This window comes from Bison bison, unplaced genomic scaffold (genome assembly GCF_000754665.1).
Source record: "Bison bison bison isolate TAMUID 2011002044 unplaced genomic scaffold, Bison_UMD1.0 scf7180017864261, whole genome shotgun sequence".
Taxonomy (NCBI): domain Eukaryota; kingdom Metazoa; phylum Chordata; class Mammalia; order Artiodactyla; family Bovidae; genus Bison; species Bison bison.
The window spans coordinates 237,500-256,141 of record NW_011494833.1 but is presented as its reverse complement, the minus strand read 5'-3'; the positions used below and the strand labels follow the sequence as shown (position 1 = coordinate 256,141).

The window sequence follows — 18,642 nt, the reverse complement described above, 5'->3', positions numbered from 1 at the left end:
TTCTCTAGTTGTGGTACAGGGGGCTTCCCATTGTGGTGGCTTCTCCTGTTGCAGAGCACAAGCTCTAGGGTGCAAGGGCTTCAGTAGTTACGGTGCGTGAGTTTGGTTGCCCTGTGACATGTGGGATCGTCCCAAACCAGGGATCAAACCCGTGTCTCCTGCACTGGCAGACAAATTCCCAACCCCTGGACCATCAGGGAAGCTCTCTACCATTTTTGAAAGGCTCTTTTGCCAAAGCAGTTAGGTTCCCAGAACTGATTAGAAGTCCTCCAGCTGTGAGATTTAAGGGTGGCCTATGGGCTTTCCTGGTGGCTCAGACGGTAAAGAATCTACCTCCAATGCTAGAGATCTGGGTTCGATTCCTGGGTCAGGAAGATCCCCTGGAGAAGGGAATGGCTACTTATTCCAGTATTCTTGCCTGGAAAATTCCATGGACAGAGAAGCCTGCTATTGCTAAGTCACTTCAGTCATGTCCAACTCTGTGCGACCCCATAGACGACAGCCCACCAGGCTCCCCTGTCCGTGGGATTCTCCAGGCAAGAACACTGAAGTGGGTTGCCATTTCCTTCTCCAGTGCCTGGTGGGCTACAGTTCACGGGGTTGCAGAGCCGGACACAACTTAGCGACTAACACACACATCCTCTGAGTGGCCTTAGAGCCCCAATTTCTCCTTTGTGACAGCAGGCAGCCCAGGAGGACTGGAGGGGCCAGGAGGAAGATGGAGCTGGGAGGATAATATTCACTTCCAACAGTGGGGGCATCCGGTACCCCTCCCCTCCACACTCTCACCTCCTACTGGAGGGACCTGGAGACCTGAAAAACCTCTTTCTTCTGCTCTTAACCACAGGGATGGAGGCTGTTGTGCATTTTTTAAATTCCAGGAGTCCAGGTTTTTATTAGTCACAGTTAACTGCCAAATGCTTCAGGGCTTTCCCCTCAGCAGCAGCCTTATCATCCCAGCATCTGGGGGCTCTTGAGGGTGGAAGCCTGAAGCCAGGAAAGGGGTAATTAACTCTGTGTGCTAAGTCACTACAGTCGTGTTCGACTCTGTGTGACCCCATGGCCTGCAGCCTGCCAGGCTCCTCTGTCCACGGGATTCTCCAGGCAGGAATACTGGAGTGGGTTGCTATTTCTTACTCCAAGGGATCTTCTCAACCCAGGGATCGAACCCAGGTTTCCTGCACTGCAGGCAGATTCTTTACCATCAGAGCCACTAGGGAAGCCCATAAATAACTCTAAAAAGGTCCAAACACTTCCCAGACAGGAATTTAACCCCCTACTCCCCATGAGAGAGGAGGCGCAGCAGATTGTCTTGGGTGGTTTAGGAAAGAAACGGGGGTCTGTTTTCATCTCTGTGCAGTTTAGAAGGTGGTGGTCCCTCCGAGCTAAATATAGCCCTACTTCCCCAGACGGCTGCTGTGTAATTGGCCGGCTTCCCTCTACGGCAGAAGGAATGGTAGCAAGTGAGCAGTTTGTGTTGGACCCTTCAGTAAGTGGGGAGAGGGCCACGGTGGGAGCCCACCGCATCTGCCCAACTGTCAAGCTGGACCATCACATACCACTCTCCTGGGTTTTCTCTCCCTGCCTACAGGGAGCTTGGGCAAGAAGAGGTATTATATATACCCTGTCTGGTGCTAACATTCCATGATTCTGTTTATCGAAAGCCTGACATGGTCTGGGCTCACCAGCCACCACAAGGGGCACAAGAGAAGGAGTTCGAGGGTGACCTATTTTTCACCACATCCAAGAACTAAAAGGGCATTTATGCAGCTAACAGAACAGACTCTTCGAAACTGGGCACATTCTGGCAGATTTGGAAACTCTGACTCCTGGCCACTGTGCTGTACCCAAAACCCTTTGAAAATCATAAACACCATTATAATTGTTTGTAAGTTGAAAGAAATAGGTAATGTTTTACTTACTCATTAGATGAAATCGGTGACTAAGTAGCCTTATAATTTGTTTTAGATGAAATAAATGAATGGTAATATGTACTCCAACTGTAAATTTTTAAAAAATTAATTAATTTTTGGCAACTCTGAGTCTTTGTTGCTCTGAGCAGGCTTTTTCTAGTTGCGGCAAGAAGGGGCCTGTTCTCTCATTGTGGTGCATAGGCTTCTCATTGCGGTGGTTTCTCTTGGTGAAGAGCACAGGCTCTAGGGGCTTGGGCTTCACTAATTGAGGCCCTCGAGCTCAGGTTCAGCACTCGTGGCACAGGGGCTTAGTGGCCCCATGGCATGTGAGGTCTTCCTGGACCAGGAATTGAACTGGTGTCCCTAGAGTCTTAACCACTGGACCACCAGGGAAGTCCTGTACTCCAGCTTTGAACAGTGTGGATGGGATGGTAAATTGTGCAGCTGTTTCAAAAGGGAGAGGTTCGTGGGAAGAGATTTGTGGGCGGGATTCTCTATGGAAGAAGTAGAGGCTTGAGCTGGGCTGGAGAAAGCCTCTCTCTGCCCTGGTTGGGAAGGTCTTTTCTGTAGGGTGGGGCTTCTGATATGACTAGGGTAAAGGCTGGTGACAAGGGGACCAGGTGGCCCATTAGAGTTAGCCCGCCAGAGGGTTCAGTGACAATGACTGCCCCCGCCCCATCTCCATGCGGCTGTTGCTAAGGCAGCTGGAGGCTGTCTGCTCATTCATTCATTCAGTACATTTTAATTGAGCACCAGATTCTATGCTGGGTACTGGCAATCACTACTGATATTCAAGGACAGTCTCACCATCCTGAAGTTTGCTGTCCAGTAGTGGAGAAAGGGGCTTCCCTGGTGGCTCAAATGGTAAAGAATCCGCCTGCAATGCAGAAGACCAGGCTTCCATCCCTGGGTTAGGAAGATCCCCTGGAGAAGGGAATAGCTACCCACTCCAGTATTCTTGCCTGGAGAATCCCATGGACAGAGGAGCCTGGTGGGCTGCAGTCCATGGGGTCACAAAGAGTCAGACACAACTGAGCAACTAACACATACACACAGTGAAGTCATTCCTTTGCCACCATGGTGATGGTTGCTAGGATAAGAGGCATCAGGTACCCACCCTGGGAGCGTGCTAGGCGGTTTGGCCAGGTCCACAGACTTACTTGATCTGTGGCCTCAGCACTCCCGCGGCTTAGAGGGACCAATTGCAGGCATAGGTGTCGTGCCAGCTTCCTGCGGTCAGCAGCCCTTGCCTGGTCTCCAAGGAAGCAGCCTCTGTTACCTGCTCCACTGCTTTCAGGTTGGAAAATGAAACAGAGCATTTGATTCTCCAGCAGCGTTGCAAAGCTCTTGATTTATAGGAGAAGGGCCCAGACGGCCAGCTTTCTCCTCTGGTGGTTCGGCATGACCTCAGCTCTGGTGCCACTCCCATCCTGACCCCCTCCACCCAGGCAGGTCTCCATCACACAGAGCTGAGCAACAGAAATCACCACACTGCCTTCCCTCTTCCCTTTCATCCATCTGGCCCAATTGGAATCACTGGCTTGAGAATGTTCCCAGGAACTTCCTAGGCTGTGAATTTCAGATTTGATCATCAAAAGGGGATAATTACAGTGTAGCCAGCCTCTTCCAGTACAACATGTTTCATGCTGTTTACAGATGTTACCCATTTGGATAAACTGAACACGTGCTGATGGTCAGATCAGCTTTTAATTCCATTCAATAACTATTTACTAGCCTCAGATTTCTAGGGGGAAGAGGGGAGGGTGTTAAATAGCTCGGATGGCAAGAGATCGCATGGATAAAAGTGCAGCTATCTCCTTGTCCATCAGTAAGTCACACAAGAAGTGCTTATGCTGTGAAGAGATGCAGGCCTTGATGTTTGTTTTGCATTAAGCAAAAAATAAAGAAAGTCTTTATTACACTTCTGGCTTGAGAACTCAGCATTTTTAGTTAAGCTGAATTCCTGTAGTTGGATTTTTTTAAATGATTATTATTAGTAGTTTATTACAAAAATATGTGAGGACCCACTATGTGCTGTGTCTGGTGCTAGTTGCCATGGGGAATACAGGAATGAATGAAAAACAGGTCTGTCCTTGAGCGACTCACAGTCTGATGAGGTGGCAAAACTTGTGGAAAGATCAATACTACAAGATTGTCAATATAAGCCAAAGATAAACTGAGGGACTCAGAAAGCAAATGCTAGAGAAGAAAGAAGTCAGATCTGTGTGGATGAGGTATGTGAGGGAGGAGGGGCTTCATGGAAGAGCGGATACTATCTTTCCCCCTCTGCCATGAGTAACAGCAAGAGACTTGCTGATCTGGTTGACTAATGTCAACCTCACACAGTTCCTGGGACTGGTATCCTTCAGCTGGTGTTCTTCAAATGATTGAATGAGTGAGATTATTTCTAAGGGTCAGGAGGATGCTCATTGGTAGAGAGAAAGCAAAAAAGGATTGCAGGAAGCAGCTTGATGCTGGCATTAAAAGAGGGATGCTGGCCTGGCAACAAGGGATGCTCAAGGCTGGAGAAAGGACAGGGAGGGGATGAGGTGGGTCTGATCAGGAAGGCTCTTGACCTGGAGTATAAGACCTCGGGGAGCCACAGGAAGATTTTGAGCCAAACACATGAGTGCACAGTGCTCAGCTGGATGGATATGCCAGCCACGTTTGACGAGGACTGGCTCAGTCATTCATCTGCCCCAAAGAAACAGAATTGTGATGCTCTCTTACTTCCACAATTCTCACTGCACACCTGCCTGGACAATAGAAATGGGAAGGAGATGGAAGGGTAGGAAAAGCATGGCTGGGGCAGAACGAGCCACAAGAGCAAGGAAGAGAGAGGGAGCAAGAGGCTTGCAGGCTGCAAACTGGGAGGGCGTTGCCTCACTCAGTGAAAAGAGGGAAGACCAAGGGCATCCTGGGTGCGTTTGGTGTGAGGTGCTGATGAAGTTGCCAAGGTGGCACCTGGGAAAATGGATCTGTATCTGGAAGCCCATTTTTTAACAATAGCTGAATAAGGCTTCCCTGGTGGCTCAGTGGTAAAGATCTGCCTGCCAATGCAGGAGACACAGGTTTGATCCCCAGTCTGGGAAGATCCCACATGCCGCAGAGCAACTAAGCCCATTCACCACAAGTATTGAGCCTGTGCTCTAGAGCCCAGGAGCCACAACTACTGAGCCCACCTGCTGCAATTACTGAAGCCCCACTCTCTAGAGCCCAAGCTCCTTAACAAGAGAAGCCACTGCAGTGAGAAGCCCGGACACCCTAACTACAGAGTAGCTCCACTCATGGCAACTAGAGAAACGCCCATGCAGCAGTGAAAACCAGCACAGCCAAAAATTAAATAAATAATTTAGAAAATAGCTGAATAAATAAAGGCCTTTAAGAGCAAGACACCTGTTAGCTGTAGAGGAAAGGGGCTTACTAAGTGAGCAGCAGTCATGCAGAATGAACCAGTCGTCTGTCCTGGTGGGATGATGGTGGACCACTACCTCTCCATCCTCCCACCTGACACCACTCCACGGATGACTTCTCAGGTGGGAAGGCTTGGTCTGATTAATTAATTACATTAAGTAATTAATTGCATAATTAAATGACAACTTCTAGAGGGAGGGAGGGGAAGAATTGGACTAAGATCTGGCTCTTGGAAACATGCCCTCCACAGGAGGCGATGAGCTGAGTGCCGACTTTCAGCAGTGAGGTGCGTCCTTAGAGGGTTGCTTGCCTTGCCTCCCCCTGAATCTTTCCCTGATGCAATCCCCACCTAGACTTTCAAAACTGGTGATTTTTCCTCCTTGGCAATAGCCCCAGACTGTCACACTGTGGAATCTGCAAGTCATTCACAGATGCTGCAAATGTGAAATGTCATTCAAGCACAAGACTGGGAGACCAGCCCTGGTGATCATTCACCAGCCCTTCTTTCCACCACCCGACTAGGTACAGCAGGGCAGGTTATGGCCTCAGGGCACCCTGATTTTCCCCTTTGGAAGCCAGTGATAGTCACTCCCAGGGCTCAGACCCTCCCTGGAGATGTGCTGAGTTTTGAGTAGGACAAGTCCAGAAAGTTCTGTGAATTCCTTGGAGGGAAGCCTTTTGGAGAGTTTGGTGAACTCCTGTCTCTGGCCTGAGGGCTAGCCTTCAGACTTTCAAGTTTTAAAAGGGGCCAGGTATATAGACGGCCTCTGGGCTCTTGGGCTAAATGTGAAACATGCAAGTCTAAAGAGACTTCTGTTAGAAAAGAAAAATGTGTATAGGTTTTAGTGTTTCAAATCTTCACCGCTCTTTTGAAGTTGAACTTCCGGGGGGAAAAAATTCTACTGCTTGCGGTTATGGAAAGGATTCCAAGGCTGTGAGATCAGGAGGGCCGTTGTGTGTGTACGTGTGTTTTCCTACACAGAACTCTCTGAACAGCCCCCGTGAGCTTGTTAGCCAGCAGCGAGCCCTGACTGCATGCCGCTGAGGGTTTCCCTGCTAACCCGTGGCCTGAGTCCAAGGGCAGCTGGGAGGCAGCCCTCGCATCTCACGTACGCTCCGGCCTGACTCATAGCTTCTCTGGGCGGGGCGCAGGGTGGACTTCAAATGTGGGCTTTTATTGGGCGGACCCCCAAAGGATGCCTCAGAAGGCTGAGTCCCAAGCCCAGCTGTGTCCTCTCAGTAGCCGGCAAGGGATGGGATGAAGTCAGAAGGGTGAAGACCCAGAGGCCCATTGTGGTGAGCCTGGGGCACGGACTTGGAGTCAGAACTCGGTTTTCACCCTTGTTTATCTACTTACTGGCTGTGTGAACTTGGAGAAGATGCCGAACCTCGCCAAGTTTCCTCGCTTTTCGCCTGTAGTCAGGGTGTACCATTAGCCTCTCACTGGTTGTTATGGGAACTGAGGCAGGGGATGGACGCAAAGTTCTGAGTGCAGAGCCTGACGCGTAATGAATTGGCTGGCATTTGATGAATGAGGGCCCACGTAATCGTTATGATTTGGAGAAGAACCAGGGCCCCAGGGTTGGGCAATAGGGAGGAGGCTGGCAGGGTCCTTGGAGGGAGAGACTGTATTTTATGGGATGAATGAATGACTGACTGAGGTGGATTTGAGCCCAAGATGGTGGGAAGGAATTAGTTCTGTGGAAAGAGAAGAGGAGAAGGAACTTGCCTGACTGCTCTCCCAGGGCTTTGCAAGGAAACCCTCTGCATCTTCCTCTACCGCACGCACAGACACACACTCCATGCAACCCACAGACATGTGCACATCTGCCTGCACACGGACAGACAGGAACAGCGAGCTCCCCGAGAGACGCATACGTGGGCGCACAAACACGTGCAGAGACACACACCCAGAGACACGTATTCGTGACTCCAGACATACACACTAGTGCCCACACACACACATGCAGTGAGTCAGTGGGAACACAAGAACAGTGACGTCAGTTCTAGCACTTTCTCTCCTCTGAGCTTCATTTCCTGCATCTGGGACCCTATCTAGCTTGCCCACCAGTCATTATTCTGCTGAGGGGACACTGCCCTGCCTTAAGACAAGGGTCTGTTGAGCTCCCCTACCCTGGCCTTCCTCCCTCTGGGTTCACACTCTGTATCTTAGCTGAGCTGATGCTCCATGGGCCGAGATGGGGGAAAGGGGTGGGGGGGTGGTGGGGGGAGGCTGGGGAGGGGAGGAGGGGGAGGATCTGTGAATTTGATCAAGTCTGCCCAGCCTGCCTGCCCCGTGCAGCTCTCAGGGCCAGTGCCACAGTGGGTAACTTTCCTTCTGGGCATCACACATTCCTTACACTCTGGAATTCCAGCCTAGCCTCCCGACGTGGTAAGTCGGAGGAGGGGGCTGGCCCATGAGCTGGTCTAGACCTCCAGCCTGTTCTTGCTCACTTCTGTCCATGTGTCTTGGTGGTGCGAGCCCTGTGGCCTGACAGGGAGCTGTAATGGATCCAAGGATCCAGGCTGGCAAACATAATCCTGCCACTGGCGGCTTTCCTTCCGCTCTGCATGGAAAGGAACCAGGGCTAGATGCCACCCTCCCCCCCACCACCCCAGCCAACATACTTTCCACCATCTCGCCGGACTGGGGAAATGGGGCCTGGCTTTGCACCCTGAAGCCAGTGGCAAGGAGACCTGAATCCCTGGGCACCCAAATAATGGTTCTGTTCAAACTCCCAGTTAATTTGCATCCTGGCTGGACGGGGGTGTGGGCACCCAGGTCGTTGGGTTCCTCTCTGCCAGTGCCCCTGCCCAGTCCCAACTGGCATGGTTCAGAGCATCACACAGCAAATCTCAGGTGCTCTCTGCCTCTCTGTGGTCCTGGGAGATCACTGGAGTCACCCAGTATTCTTATCTGGAAAATGGAGATGACACTATCTATAAAGACCTCTACTGTTTCAGGATTAAGTGAGAAAATGCCCAGAAAGTAGTGGTACTTGTTATTGTCCTATTATTGTTGTTGTTGTTCAGTCGCTCAGTCGTGCCTGACTTTTTTCGACCCCATAGGCTGCAGCATGCCAGGCTTCCCTGTCCTTCACTGTCTCCTGGATCTTGTTCAAACTCATGTTCATTGAGTCAATGATAACCATCCAACCATCTCATCCTCTATTGTCCCCTTCTTCTCCACCTTCAATCTTTCCCAGCATCATCCTAGCTGGCTATAGATTTGGGGCTGAGGTATAAGTGTGGTCAGCCAAGGGACAAGGTTAGTTGTGGTTTTAGAAGGAGTCTTCTGGGGGCTGGCCCTGTGCCAGATGGATGGAGGAGAGCAGGGAGGCAGGGACTCAGTTGGCGAGCCTTGTGAGAGCTGGTGGTGGCCCCATTGGGCAGGGGCAGAAAGAAGACGGGCTGGAAGTGAGAGATTCTGGAGCGTCCTTAGTGTTTGGGGCAGATTTGTGAGAACCTTGGAAAAACATAAAAGATAGCATCCTGGAAAATTCCAGGTAGGCCTTTGTTCCTCCATCCAGCTTGGCCTCTTGAGGGCCCCTGTCTGACCAAATCCCTGAGGGCTCAGGTATGGGCTAGGGACAGGGACAGAGCAGCCCAGTGTCAGGCGATGGGAGAGGAGCCCACCTTCAACCCCCAGCCTTCTCCACATCCTCCTAGCAGGCTCCTGCCTTTTCGCTCACTGCCACAGAAATGGGGAGAGGAGAGTGGTGAACAGGGGCTTTCAAGACAAGGGCCTCAGGATATTCAGAATCTTTCCTTTCCTTTCCTTGGCATAGTTGCATGACTGTGTGCATCCCTACCTCCTGGGCCCCAGGCTTGCCCCTCCTACTTGGCTGGCCTGGGTCCAGGCACGTACCTCCTTCCCTCCCCCTTCTCTCCAAACCCTCCCCTTTCTCTTCTGGCTTTTCACCCTAAAGACTGCTGACACGAGGGGAGTACACATGGCAGTGTGCAACGTGGCCCCACCAGCTCAGGGTATCTGGGGCTCATCTGCCCAAAATTTCAGTTTTACAGGCAGATTGCTGGGAAGGCACACACTCACTCCCAGGCCTGCACGCAGATGCTTTGGAGTAAAATACAAGCGTCTGAATGATTTTGCCTCTAGAATACAGCATTCAAGGAACATGATTCTCTCCTCTGCTCTTTGAGACCCCTGCATGAGGAGGCTGCTGCCCTCTGGTGTTTTTGATAGGACAGAGGAGGAGCGCTGGGGTCCCCTAAGTCTCTGATTGGCTGGGTCACCCTGCTCCTTCTTTTCTGGTTCCTGCAGCCCCACTGCATGTGCTGTGTGCTCTTGGGGAGCACTCACAGCCCCCCAAGAGCCCGAGGGGAGAGGCGGGCAGACTCTCAGGATAAGCCCAGTCTGCCATCACCTCCCCAGGGCCAGACCAGGAAGGTCACCCATCTCCTTCCACCCCCTCCCCTCCCAGAACATGAACATCCAAGTAGAGGACATCCGGATCCGAGCCATCCTCTCCGCCTTCCGCAAGCGTACCCCGGTGACAGAGGGCTACGTGGAGGTAAAGGAGGGCAAGACGTGGAAGCAGATCTGTGACAAGCACTGGACGGCTAAGAACTCCCGTGTGGTCTGCGGCATGTTCGGCTTCCCTGGGGAGAAGACCTACAACACCAAAGTGTACAAGTAAGGAGTCTGGGCAGGGACTCTGAGTGGCGGGACTCTGGCCCCACCTTGTCCTAAGTCAGCTCTGCAGTAGCTTGGTATGCATGTGTGCGTGCTCAGTAGACTCTTTGCGACCCTACAGGCTGTAGCTCGCCAGGCTTCTCTGTCCATGGAATTCTCCAGGCAAGAATACTGGAGTGGGTTGCCATGCCCTCCTCCAGAGGATCTTCCTGACCCAGGGATCAAACCTGTGTCTCCCGCCTGGCAAGCAGATTCTTTACCACTGAGCCACCAGAGAAGCCTGCATTGACCTCGTATCGAATATTCACCCATATATATATGCAATCTAGAAATATAGTGCTGATGAACCCTATCTGTGGTGCAGCAATGGAGATGCAGACATAGAATGCAGCGGACGGGGCCACCTCTGTCCTCTGCCCCCTTGAAGTGATTATTATGAGAAATCTGCAACTGTTAGGAAAATGAGAAACAGATCTAGTGGATTCAGTTACACTCATCCTGAGTAAATCTTGCGATGCTGTTATGGTTTCCAAAGTTAATATCTCCCCAGGCAGGGAAAGGGTAGATGACAAGGAGACTCAGAGTAATTTGCCCGGAGGGGTGTCCGGTGAAGGGTTTTCCGTCCCTGACAGGCTGGTCTATTGACTGGTCATGGGGTCTTCTTATCTCTTCTAATAAGGATAATAATCTGCTTTACTGAGCACTGACTACATGCCAGGTGGCTCTGTTCCTAGTCTCTTAAGTGTTAGTCGCTCAGTTGTGTCTGACTCTTTGTGACCCAATGGCAAGAGTACTGGAGTGGGTAGCTGTTCCTTTCTCTAGGGGATCTTCTTGACTCAGGGATTGAACCTGGGTCTTCTGCATTGCAGGTGGATTCTTTACAATCTGAGCCACCAAGGAAGCCCTCTTAGCCACTTAAGCTTCACAATTCTAGGAAGGGGTTTATGTTACAGCTAAAGGAATGAAGTCAGAGAGAGGTGATAAAACTAGGAAGTGGCAGATTCAGGATCCAAACCCGGGTCTCCAGCAGCAGGGTCCATCCTCCTCAAGAGTGCAGACTTACTACCTCTTCCCTTTCAAGCCAAGGAGAGAGGTGGCTTCCAGCCAGGAAACAGGGGTCCCTGCTCCAACTCTTCCTCCCGATCCCTGGGGTCAGTGCAGGCTTCTTTCCTTCCTGGGCTCAGCCTGGTTCCTTTGGTCAAAGCCTCTGGTCCACCATAAGGGTGAGTGCTGGCAGCTGAGCTGCCTGATGGTGATTCCTGCCTCCAGCCACCCCAGACATGGCCCAGATCTTCCTGTTTGCACAGGGTGGGATGGGAGCAGGCAGGGTGGTCCCATTCTCTAAATAGTTTACAGAATTCCCGTCAGCTGGCTGGCTCCTTCCCTGGAGACACCTTCTCAGCCTTTCCTTCCAATTGAAGCCAAGAAAAGTAGATCCCTTCCCCTGACACGCTTCCTACCTGCTGGCCCCACCAGAGTCCCCAGCCTGGCACAGGTCTTCGCCCAGTCCTGGAAGTGGGAAGGCTGCCATCAGTCCTGCTCCACAGCAGGATGGGGTGCCCGAGGCCAGGCAACACATGGGTGGCTTGTTCAGAGGGCTTCTGAAAACCTCCTCCTCAACTGCGGGTGGACCAGAGTCATCTTCTGGCTTTTGAAGGGGGATCGGGATCTCTGACCTCAGGTCCGTTTTGGCAGCTGGGCTCCAGATGATCCTCTCACGGACTGGGAAGTGGTACATGTACCTGGAAATCGATCAAACTGAAGCCACAGGGCCCCATCTCCCAGACCAGAAATATTGTGTAGTCCTTTTCTTTTTCTTAAAGCAAGATCCCATTATTGGTATTGATTTATTGATACAAGATTACTGAACAGAGATTGCATCTCATGTTGCATATTGGGAGTTAGGACTCGAAAGCTTTGGTGAGTTGGCTGAAACAGGGACCAAAAGGAGGCCCACGAGACCAAATTAGAAATGCTGGATCCCCTTGGTTTCATGTAGAGAAAGGGGTTCAGATGCTTGGGGAGACTAGAATGTTGCCATGGATTTGTCTAAGATCCTGGGAGGGTCCAAAAGGCAGATGTTTCACCATGACAGAGAGGAATAAATTTGTAAGGGGAGCCCTGACTCCCTCTCTGGTTCTTTTATTTATTTATCTTAATAGTTAGTTATTTATTTGTCTGCATTGGTCTTGGCTATGGCACGCGAGATCTTTCATTACGGTGCACAAGCTCTCTAGTTGTGGCACACGCTCTCCAGTGCTTGAAGGCTCAGTTGCTCCACCGCTTGTGGGGTCTTAGGTTCCCTGACCAGGGATTGAACCATGTCCCCTGCATTGCAAGGAGGATTCTTAACCACTGGACCTCCAAGGAATCCACCCCCTCCCTGGTTCGTTCTTAAGTGCTCCCTGAGGGCCCTTCTCTGTAAGCCAGACCTCAGGGTGAGGGCTGCAGTCCCTGCAGGTCAGGAAACCTAAATGCAGTGGGGGTAATTAGATCCCGGGTGGCAGGGACCAGGTGACAGCACCCAAGGCCAAAGGCAAGATGGGCGTGGCTACTGAGTAGCCAGCAAAGTCAAAGCAGCAATCAGAATAGACTGGCCCTTGCAGACTTGTGGGGTTGACCAGTTGATCTAGCTGGCTGTCTCATAGTGTTCCCAGAAGTGAAATAGGAAGCTTCTCTGATTCTTATTCAATCTGTAAAAGCAGAAAAGTTCTAGGTTAAGACAACAAAATTCTGATCTGAATCATAAAAACAGGTCCAGCTGCTCTATGTCCAGACTTGAGAAAGTTTACAGACCTATAAGTCCTTGAATGAAGAGGAGGCCAGGTCTCCTTGAAGAAGGACTGTGGCACACTGTGGCACACTGCCAGAAGTGTACACTCTTAGTCATTTACCCAAAGGGACCTATGATCTTTTACCAAGGTCATTGCATTGTACACTGGAGAAAAGGAAATGATCAGAACTTTCAGGAACTACTGGACACAGGCTCTGAAAGGACCCTGATTCCAGGGACCCAAACATCCTTGTGGCCCACAGTCAGTATGGACATCAGTTGATCAGTGGAGTTTTGGCTCAGGTCCATATCACAGTGGTCTCAGTGGGTCCCGGAACCCACACTGTGGTTATTTCCCTAGTTCCAGAATGCATAATTGAAGTAGACAGTCTCACAGAGCTGGCAGAATCCCTACCAAGTCTGGTTTGCTCCTTGGCTGGAGGAGAGTAAGGAGGACTTCTCATTTTCAGTTGAATCAGTTCAGCTCAGTGTTACCCAGCCATCAGCCTAGATACCTCTTTCTCAAGCATGCTTCCCACTTTTCCAGTGGCTGTCCTGTAACTCCAGTCACCCACCATCAGGCCTAGAGTGGGTTGTCCATGTGTGCATGTGCACGCTAAGCCACTTCAGTCGTGTCTGACTCTTTGCAACCTTATGGACTGCAGCCCACCAGGCTCCTCTGTCCATGGGATTCTCCAGGCAAGAATACTGGAGTGGGTTGCCATGCTCTTCTCCAGGGGATCTTCCCAACCCAGGGACAGAACCCACGTCTCTAATGTCTCCTGCATTGGCAGGCAGGTTCTTTACCACTAGAGCCCCGTAGGAAGCCCATACATCCTCCCCAGTGCCTCCTATCTGCATCCCCATGTCTGGGTCCTGGGGTGGGGGAGGGGTAGCCTGTGAGAGTGACTCATGGGGGCGGGGTGGGCTGCCCTGGTGGAGGCCTGTGGAGGATTGCATTCCTGTGATCTGATGTCAGAGGACAGAGGGGCTCTCTGGCGAAGGAAGAGCAGCTCTGTCTGCTGAGGGAGCCTCACTCTGTGCTGAGAGCTGAGTACATCTGTTCCTGGCAGAGCCTGGTGGTCACTGAAAACTGGGAGCTAGATGTTCCGATCCAGTGAGACCTGACCACTCCCTGTGTGCCTGACATCCCCTGGGAGTGTTTGCTTGCCCGATTGTGGGAGTGTCGTAACAAGCTATAACATCCTACCCGCCACCTCAAGTGTGTTCTGTCCCATGTGCGAGTGTCATGGGAAACAAACTGGAGGCTGTGTTTCCAAGTGCGGGGGGCTTCCAGGGAGTGGGGAGGGCCAATGGCTCTTGGAATTCTTTTTTACTTCTTATTTATTTATTTATTTTGGCTACACTGGGTCTTCATTGCTTTGCACAGGCTTTCTCTAGTTGCGGCGAGTGGGGGCTACTCTTTGTTGTGGTGTGAAAGTTTCTTATTGCAGTGGCTTCTCTTGTTGTAAAGTACAGGCTGTAGGGTGTGTGGGCTGTAGTTGCAGCTCCCAGGCTCTAGAGCACAGGCTCAGTAGTTATGGTGTGTGGGCTTAGGTGCTCCGTAACATGTAGAATCCTCCCGGACCAGGGATCGAACTTGTGTCCCCTGCATTGGCAGGTGGACTCCCATCGACTGTGCCGCCAGGGAAGCCCTGGGTCTTGGGATTATTAACAGTCCTCCTGTGTAGTTCTGTGCTCTGGCTGTAGCTATGTTGAGCACAAACCCTGAGCTTTCCAAGACAGTCCTTTTTCTTTCAAGGATTCTGTGTCATTGCACGCACAGAATAGAATTACTACCAGTCGCAGTTTTTGGTAAGGAGAGATATCAGTGGCGTCTGTCGGGTTTATCCTTCCTCTCTGTTCACATCCCATTCACTCTGAGGCAAAGCAGAAACTTCCAGGCCTGCTAGACCAATAGGGACAGGACTCCGCTTCTGTTCATCTGGGGCCAACCTGCCCTTGGCAGCCCCTCCTCTGGGCAGTTCGGCAGCAGTGCGTCTCACTGGATTCTGCCAATCACTGATGAGTACACAGACTTCAAAGACCCAGGACAAGAGAGAGGGAAGGGTAGCTTCCCCGCTTCACCGCTTTGGCAGCCACAAGTTTGTTTCCTATGTCTGTTGAGTCTGTTTCTGTTTTGTATATATTTTGTAATATTTGTTTTAGAGTCCACACATAAGTGCTGTCCTATGATATTTGTTTTTTCCTGTCTGACTTACTTCACTTAGTATAATCATCTCGAGGTCCATCCATGTTGTTGCAAATGGCATTATTTCATTCTTTTTTGGCTGAGGGATATCACATTGTATTTGTCTCTCCAAGATCCCTTTTTACACTTTGCATGTATAGGCATTAGTATCATATGTCACTACCCTGAGTTAGGGGCTTCCCAGGTGGCACTGTTGGTAGAGAACCTGCCTGCCAACGCAGGAGATGTAAGAGACTTGGGTTCAGTCCCTGGGTTGGGAAGATCCCCTGGAGGAGGGCATGGCAACTCACTACAGAGTTCTTTCCTGGAGAATCCTATGGACAGACAAGCCTGGTGGGCCATGGTCCATAGGGTCACAAAGAGTCAGACATGACTGAAGCGACTTAGCATGCACACACACTGAGTTAGACCCTTGTCTGCTAGAATGTGAGCTCCCTGGAAGCAGGAAGCCATGACTGCCCTTCCAAGTCTGGCTCCCCACTGCCCAGCATGACCAGTGAGTGCTGGCAGACATGCCCTGCAGAGCCCTGTCTGGAGCAAGACTGAACTGCAGGAGCAGAGACCATGTCTATCTGGTTCCACTACCTTAGTGACCAGCCCCGGGCAGGGGTCAGTTGCCCAGCTGTGAAAGAAGGGAGGGGTGGGCACCGTGATGTCTTGGTCACCTGCCCTGTGTCATCTTCCGCAGGATGTTTGCCGCCCGCAAGAAGCAGCGGTACTGGCCATACTCCATGGACTGCACAGGCACGGAGGCCCACATCTCCAGCTGCAAGTTGGGCCCTCAGGTGTCGCTGGACCCCGTCAAGAACGTCACCTGTGAGAATGGGCTTCCGGCTGTGGTGAGCTGTGTGCCCGGCCAGGTCTTCAGTCCTGATGGACCGTCAAGATTCCGGAAAGCCTATAAGCCAGAGGTGAGGATGGGGTGGCAGATTTGGTACCTGGAGGGGTGGGCTGGTCGTTAAAAGATCAGACAGGGAACCCCCTCTCCCCCTGCGAAGAGAACTGGCAGCAACTCGGACCACTTTTCTAGAGGGCAGGAAGATGCAGGATACTTGTCAGGGCCAGCCTCACTGATAGATGCTGCTGCTGGGGTGTGACAAGCAGCTGGGAGCCTGCCCCCAAACATTAGCACCCTTACTGTCCTTCTGGCACTGCTGCTCAACTCTGAGACTAGTGTCCCCCCTGTGGCAGACAAACACCCGCGAGAGGGCTGTGCCTCACTACTGACCGTCACAGGTTCTGTGTGCTGTCTGTGGACCAGCACGAAGGGTCGGGGTGAGAACTAGGGGTTCCTGGGCGATTCCCTGAGAAATCAAGCATCCTAGAGCCCTTGGCAGGCTTCCCCGGTGGCTCAGATGGGAAAACAATTTGCCTGCAATGCAGGAGACATGAGTTAGAGCCCTAGGTCTGGAAGATCCCCTGGAGAAGGGAATAGCTACGCACTCCAGTATTCTTGCCTGGAGAATTCCATGGACAGAGGAGCCTGGCGGGTTACAGTCCATGGGGTCACAAAGAGTCAAACACGACTGAGGGACTAACACTTTCAGAGCCGTTGGAAATGTGATCCATCTCTCAAAAGCACAAGAAGTCAACTACAATGGTTTTCAAACAGGTTTTACTTATTCTGCATCAGAAAGAATAACAAATTTTAAAAGCTTTCTCAGAGTTAGTACAGTAAGTCCCTACATATGGATGACTTTTGTTCCAAGAGTAAGTTAGAAATCCAGTTTGTACATAAGTCCAGCAAAATTAGCCTAGGTACCCAACTAACACAATCAGTTATGTATCACTGCTTTTACATTTGCTTCCGGACATGCTAGGCTTGAAATAAAAATATGGTACTGCTGTATTCTATGGGCTTCCCTGGTGGCTCAGTGATAAAGAATCCACCTGCCATTGCAGGAGACAAGGGTTCGATCCCTGGGTCAGGAAGATCCCCTGGAGAAGGAAATGGCAACCTACTCCAATATTCTTGCCTGGGAAATGCCATGGACAGAGGAGCCTGGTGGACTACAGTCTATGGGGTCGCAAAGAGTCAGACATGACTGGGTGACTAAACAGCTACTACTGTTTTGTATATAGTACTGTATAGGAAAGTACAGAAAAGCGCAACACTTACAGAGGATGCAGCCATGTGACAATGGATGCTGGGCACTTGAACTATACGTAATTGGACGTACAAACACAAGTTCGCACCTTTGACAGTTCACAACTTGAAGGTTCGTACATAGGGGACTTCCTGTAAATGGAAACATGTCATCAGCACATCTATGTTATCTGTGCCTGTTATCACACTGTATGTTTGTGAGTCAGTACCTGCATGTGGGGAGAATTGTATTAAAGAGATGTGGATGCACATCTGAATTATCATCCCCATCTCAGCTGACTGATGCCTTAGGACCGCTGAGCTGTCCCAGCCAAGGCAGGCTTGATGACTCCTCTGAAGAAGAAAAGTGAAAGAAAGTGAAAATGTTAGTCACTCAGTATTGTCTGACTCTTTGTGATCCCATGGACTGTAGCCCACCAGGCTCCTCTGTCTGTGGGAATTCTCCAGGCAAGAATACTGGAGTGGGTTGCCATGCCAACCCAGGGATCTTCCCAACCCAGGGATCAAACCCAGGTCTCCCGCATTGCAGGGGGATTCTTTACTACCATTTGAGCTACCCGGGAAGCTCCTCTGAAGAAGAGCAAGTGCACTATTCTCTCTTCCCTCAGAAATCACTAGTTGGCTCATCTTTTTCCCATTCTCCTTTTCGCACATATCCCTAAAGGTTCTCTGTGACATGCATGTTCTGGAAACTGCTAATCCAGGCCAGTGGGTGGGAACAGTAGCGAGATAGTGTGGGAAAGAGAGCTGATCATTTACTAAGGAATGACGCCCTGTGCCGGACGAAACTTGGGACTTGGTATTGCAGGGAGGATAGTAACAGCCCCTCCCCAAGCCGAGGCAGCCCCACTCTGCATCTGCTGTCCCCTCCCCCATTTCTCCCCCCATGCGTGCATTTGTGCTAAGTCACTTTAGTCGTGTCTGACTCTGTACCACCCTATGGACTATAGCCTGCCAGGCTCCTCTGTTCATGGGATTCTCCAGGCAGGAATACTAGAGTGGGTTGCCATACCCTCCTCCAGGGGATCTTCCTGACCCGAGGATCCAACCCACAGCTCTTGTGTCTCCTGCATTGGCAGGCAGGTTCTTTACCACTAGGGCCACCTGGGAAGCCCCCCACCCCATCTCCCTCTCCAATCTCTCCTCTCCATCAACATCTATCAACCTGCTCGTGGATGGGGAGTGATCTCTTATCTACTTATCCAGTAGAAACAGGAAACTGATGCAGAAACCAGATAAACAGCTTTGGGTGCTATATTTGGAAAGGCTGGGGTGGTGTATTTAGACAAAAGAATAAGCCTTAAATAAAAGGCATGAGGTGAATGCAGCAAGTCCAGGCATCGACCAGAGGGTGTGGGAACTCTTTGGGGTGTCTTCCAGACACTTCTGGCCAGCAGCCAGCCCTCCCCCACCCTCAGCCCTGCCCCACAGGGGCGTCCAAACTGCACGGACCTGACCACACATCTCACGTGTGCAGGCAGGCCACACAGGCACACCTGGACAGTGCCAGCCCCCACGGCCCTCGCTGCCCCCCCAGCCACATGATTTGATGGCCACATCCTTTCCACA

General features: G+C 51.2%; 1 protein-coding gene across 1 annotated transcript in view; it reads left to right on the top strand.

Annotated features, from left to right (window-relative positions):
• The window catches only part of LOXL2 (lysyl oxidase-like 2), a 119,006-nt gene that overhangs the window by 51,816 nt on the left and 48,548 nt on the right, over positions 1–18,642 (top strand). Inside the window, exons 4-5 of the mRNA XM_010848211.1 lie at positions 9,770–9,981; positions 15,655–15,877. Of these exons, the coding sequence (XP_010846513.1) occupies positions 9,770–9,981; positions 15,655–15,877 (435 nt within the window). The remainder of the gene's footprint in view (positions 1–9,769; positions 9,982–15,654; positions 15,878–18,642) is intronic.